This window comes from Montipora capricornis, chromosome 10 (assembly GCF_036669925.1).
Source record: "Montipora capricornis isolate CH-2021 chromosome 10, ASM3666992v2, whole genome shotgun sequence".
In the NCBI taxonomy this organism is placed as follows: Eukaryota; Metazoa; Cnidaria; class Anthozoa; order Scleractinia; family Acroporidae; genus Montipora; species Montipora capricornis.
The window spans coordinates 34,973,133-34,978,132 of NC_090892.1; the positions used below are offsets into that span (position 1 = coordinate 34,973,133).

The window sequence follows — 5,000 nt, forward strand, 5'->3', positions numbered from 1 at the left end:
TCAGCTGGCGCTATTCAGTGAAGACAAAAGACATTCAAGCATGGAAAGGTATCACCAGCTCCACTAATGTCGTTGTCTATCTCTCGCTTGGTGGGGGGCATCTAAGCTTGCAAACAGAATTTTAGGAGCAACTGGAATCTTTCTGCCCGAGTAGTCAACATTATAACTGAAATGCATCTATTAAAGGTTATTTTGATTGTTCGTGTGCCTCGGTTCACTTTTAGTATAGTTCGTACTTTTGGCGGAGTGGTGTGTCCGATCTCTTATTTTTATTGTTTTCGTAAAGGTAAAGTTTAGGCAATAAAAGTTTAGTTTGATTACCTGAGGGGAACAAGGCAGCCTCTCTTTTACCTTCACTAACTTTCGCTTTCCTTGACTGAAACGCTGAAGGGAAAACGTCAAGACATGTTGTTCAATGGTTTTGAAAGCATGCACGCGGGTTGGTAAGCCATTGATGACGTTAGATTTCGCATTGGCCAAATTGCTAAGCACATCAATGATCAAGGCATTGAATAATATCCTGATGCATTGCAAACAAATACTTAATTCGATGAATAAGTATGGTATCTGCATCCATGTATCCTTTGCATGATAGTGATCATATGGTACAAAAACCGCCACACAGGAACTCAAACTGCGCACTGGGACATCTAAAACAAAGCAAGTTAATCTAAATTGTTTTTGGTTTAGCCATGTCAATGGGCAATTTCCGTTCCAGTATGGCGGTTCTTGTAACATTGATCACTCTTCTGCAAAGGGCCCATTACCTGTATAGGTCGATAGAGATTCGTGGAAATATCGATGGATCAGTCAAATGTAGAGTTATATATCATTTGGGCGAAAAACTGACTCCAGGAAAGTACAATTTAGGTCAATTTATCGAAACATCCGACCACGTATGTTAGAGACATACCAAGGAGATCCGAAAAATATACGTTGCTACTTTTTACAAGGTTTTTTGGAGACCTTAGTAATAGCCACCCTTTCTCTTTGGTCTCAACGTACTAAGATAAGATTTCGAAAAACTCTGAGATTTAAATTGGATTAACCTTAATCCCTTGACGTTTTATATTTAGACGTCCTTATATTTTTTCAAGATTTCTACAGCTACGTTATATTCATAAGACAAGAAATCAAAATTATTACAGGTCTTATGTTCTGAGAAGCGAGAGATTTAGAATGAGTTGCTTGAGTTCAGTTATTTATCGATTCCACAGAAAATAAGGTTGTTGCCAATGGGAGAGAGGTATAACTGGCCCCTGATAATGTGGCGATCCGTTGGGCAGTAAAAACAGGCTCGGTTCGCAGATGGGACAAGCAGTACAAGCGTAAGGTAAAATGAAATGATTTGCATGTAGACTGATGGAACTACCAAACTCCAAACACGGGTCCTGAGTCAATTTGCGTCTGGAAAAATCGCCTCGACAAAACTCTGCTAAAAAACTGGGATGAATATACCAATAACACTTTGCCTTACTTATCACACGCTGAAAGCATTCCTTGAGAGACAGATTGTGGCGAACTGTGTTTTTCCAACGTGCTCTATTCGCAGTAAACTCTGGAAACTTGGCTTGGATAAAAGTGTAGATATCTGTTAACGTAGCTTGTTTTTGCGGAGCACTAAGAATTGCGTATGAAATTACTTCGATGTAGGAAAAAGGAGAGGAATTCTTCTTTCGTTTTGGCTTGTTTTCTTGAGATTCATCAAAGCAATCCTTTCCCTTCTTCCATGCAAAGTCGCCCCTAAGATCGCAGTGATTCAGCTGATCAACTCTTTTCATCCTTTGGTCTCTCTTAGCCCGTGTTTGAGAAAGCTCTTTTGACCAATTCGCTAGCCCTGTATCTTCTTCCTACGGTTACATGTGCACGAGTTAGTAGAGTGCGATCCTCAATATATGTGCATGTTAACGCATTAGCTATAGACACGCTAGACACGCCCATTCGCCCAAATCCTTAAACATTTCTTTTTCCAATTAGACAAGGACTTTCTTGAAAGACAAATAACGAATGTTTAATGAATGAACCTTTCTCATCTTGAAGGACAAAGCCAGATAATTTCGTGTGTTGTTACATTAACGTTGTCTTTATTACCAAGATACATTTTTACAGTTGTGGGTTGAAAATTTTCTAAATTACGTTTTTAGAAGAAGGAAACTTCTTTCACCAGTTCGAAGAACGACAGGCGGCCTCAGGAGTTATTGTTTTTTAATTTCGTTTTGGAGTCGATCATGCAGTCAACTCCTGCGACCAATGATAGGTTGTGGGCCATCAGTAACTAAGCCAGACCATAATGCATAAATCAGAATAATCCGTTAAATTTGTTTGCTTGCCTGACGCATAAGCTCTGAAACCTAAAGTACCGGCTTGTATTCCAGGTGTTATACAGCCATTTAAGTTGTTATCTTACTATATTTTCTTAGCAAACGGTTCCCTCATTACCTGCTGTATTTAAATGACACTATAACCCGCTGTATAGGCGTGGTTGTTGTCTCAAAACGTCGTCTTATGCTGTGGCCGTCAAGAACCACTTCCATGTACTTTTTTTTTTGCTTTCAGTTCGATGTGTTATCGGTGGTTTGGTGGCAGTTTGCAAAACTGGCCTCAGTTGTTCAAACGATGGATAGCGCTATCCACCGCATAAATCACTATCTAGTGGATAAACACCAGCAAAACCAATTGCGCTATCCAGTGGATAGCGTTATCCAACCTTTTGAACAACTGGGGACTGGTGTTGTTAAGAACGGTTTTGAAGACATTTACTTGGCCTTTCGTGGGTTTTCAAGCCAATGTACATTCGAAAATGTGTTGTTTTTCAAAATTAATGAAAAGCACGTCCTTCGCGTTAAGCATGAAACTCAGATTTTTATTGCTTTGTAAAAACGGCCACTATTAAGACGTGCGTGCAAGCTTCAACATGCTACGAAAAAGGAGAAACACTCTTGCGTATTGTCGCAGAAGAATTTTTCTATCGAAGCATAATAACAAGAGCGTAACTGTGCTTATACAACTACAGAAAGGAAATCATCTGTCGATGAATCCTGCGCTGTAAAAGATGGTATAAACCTAAAATTGGATAAGAAAAAAAAATACGTGGTGGTTTCAACGAAAGAGAATGATAAGGCGACCAAGATAAATAACATGCTTTGTACCTCGGCAAACACTGCTCATTATTACCCCTACAATTCGCTGAAAAACCTAAACCTGTTCCCAAGGAGATGAAGTTGTTAGGCGTAACAACGGACGGTCGACAAAACCTAAAATTCGATTCCCATATTTTATGACTGTATGTGCCGCAGAGTAGATCGAGATAACAGTCTACAAAACAGCAGGACAAAAGAAACGTAAGCGTATTGCGTCATTTTGTTTATCGCAGCTAGATGTAGCCAGTAGCACCATCAGAAATAGTAAGAAACTATAAAAGGAAAACGATTATGTACTTAGGCCCTAGTAAAGGGGTTATCGGGAAACGGTATTTAGGTTAAAAAAAACGTACAGGATATCTAAAAGAGGTTCCGAGATACCGAGTATTATCATTTTTTTTAAAAATAATACGTACGTGACGATACTCGAAAATGCGTTTGTATTTTTGACAATTTTTCTACCAATATCGGTCTCCCCAGAGAACGTGTTGGAGAAAACCCCTCACCCTCCGGTGCACAATGACATCTTCAGAATTAAGTGGGAATATAGGGATGCAAACCACAGGAATTTACGGGAGACGGGATACTAAGACCCCACTAATGGGGCCCCACTTTAATAGGCTTAAGTTCTGTTGAAAGCGAAGCTCCTGCATAGAACAATGGATTCTGGTGAAAAGGGCGACAAAGCCAGAAATCATCGAGATGTTTGCATAGACAAAATCTAACTTCTTACACAAAATCGCAGTAAGGATAGAAAACAGACGTCACAGTTCATTAAATTGCGTTTTATATATTTTTTAAAAGCGTTTACACGAATGTAATTCAGTGTACGTAGTTGCTTTTAAGTCTAAAAGCTTGTCTTCATTAAGAAGCTGTATGTCTGGAGTCCGTGTTCTAATCCTCAGGAACCTGTTGAGGGATGAAATAGTAACAAATTTAGTTGATGAAGTATTTGAGTGTCGTTCGTTTTTATTAAAAATACCAAGATTAATCTGTTTCATTGTAAGTTGATCGTCCAAGCAGGATAAAAATTTGAAAGAGGCTGTCTCTTTGAAAGAACTATTGCAGTGCTTCATGTTGAAATGAGAGCGAACCTGAGTAACTTTGGTGAAGCCTTGTATTTGTCAGTTTCATCTTAAAACTATAGCCTCTTTTAACTAAATCGCAAAACGTAAATGGTTGCAAAATTAGGAGATGTGTAGTATTAAGTACGAGTGTATTTCATAGGCACTGAGATCTATCCACGAAAATCACAGTAAATAAAATTGGTACTGATTCTAGATGCAGCCAATCAGGATCACGAACCACAACTTCACTGTGAAGAAATATCGTTCGCCCAATCAGCAACGCGAGCGACGAAATTTCACTAGTGATGAATGAACGTATTGAATGGAACGTCATCTGACAGTCGTTGTACAAAAACCGCCCGCTTTGAAAAATGGAGAGGGGAAGGTTTGCGCGCTTGTTTGCTTAGTTGAGGAATTTATTTTAGAACAAGAAAACAGAAATGCCGCTCAAAAAACTGAACGAAATGTATGATTGCTTGAACGACTTTTGAAAACGAAGGTCGAAGACAGGAAAATGGAGGTTATTGCACCGGTTGAGCTGAATGAATACTGAATAGATCAACCAATTTATCATCTCCGTCCGCACCACAGATGGCAGTGAATACGAGCCGACTTTCCTTCGAAAGCATAACAAACGACCTGGTATTTGAGAAAACCAGAGAGGCTCTTTAGTCCAAACAAAAACAACTAAAGAAGCAAGGAAAGGAAAATAAACCCTGAAGCGCCGGTAGCTTTGACAAGCGACGAACTAAAAACACTCTTCAATTTGGACTATCTGGAAGTATTGTAAATT

The 5,000-nt window shown here is 39.2% G+C and overlaps 1 protein-coding gene across 3 annotated transcripts in view; it reads right to left on the reverse strand.

The window, feature by feature from the left end:
* Positions 1 to 3,910: 3,910 nt before the first annotated feature.
* Positions 3,911 to 5,000, reverse strand: part of LOC138021553 (uncharacterized) — a 41,022-nt gene continuing 39,932 nt past the window's right edge. For all 3 annotated transcript variants that reach the window (XM_068868457.1, XM_068868458.1, XM_068868455.1), the window contains one exon: positions 3,911 to 4,049. In XM_068868457.1, the coding sequence (XP_068724558.1) occupies positions 4,042 to 4,049 (8 nt within the window). In that variant the 3' untranslated portion in view covers positions 3,911 to 4,041. The remainder of the gene's footprint in view (positions 4,050 to 5,000) is intronic.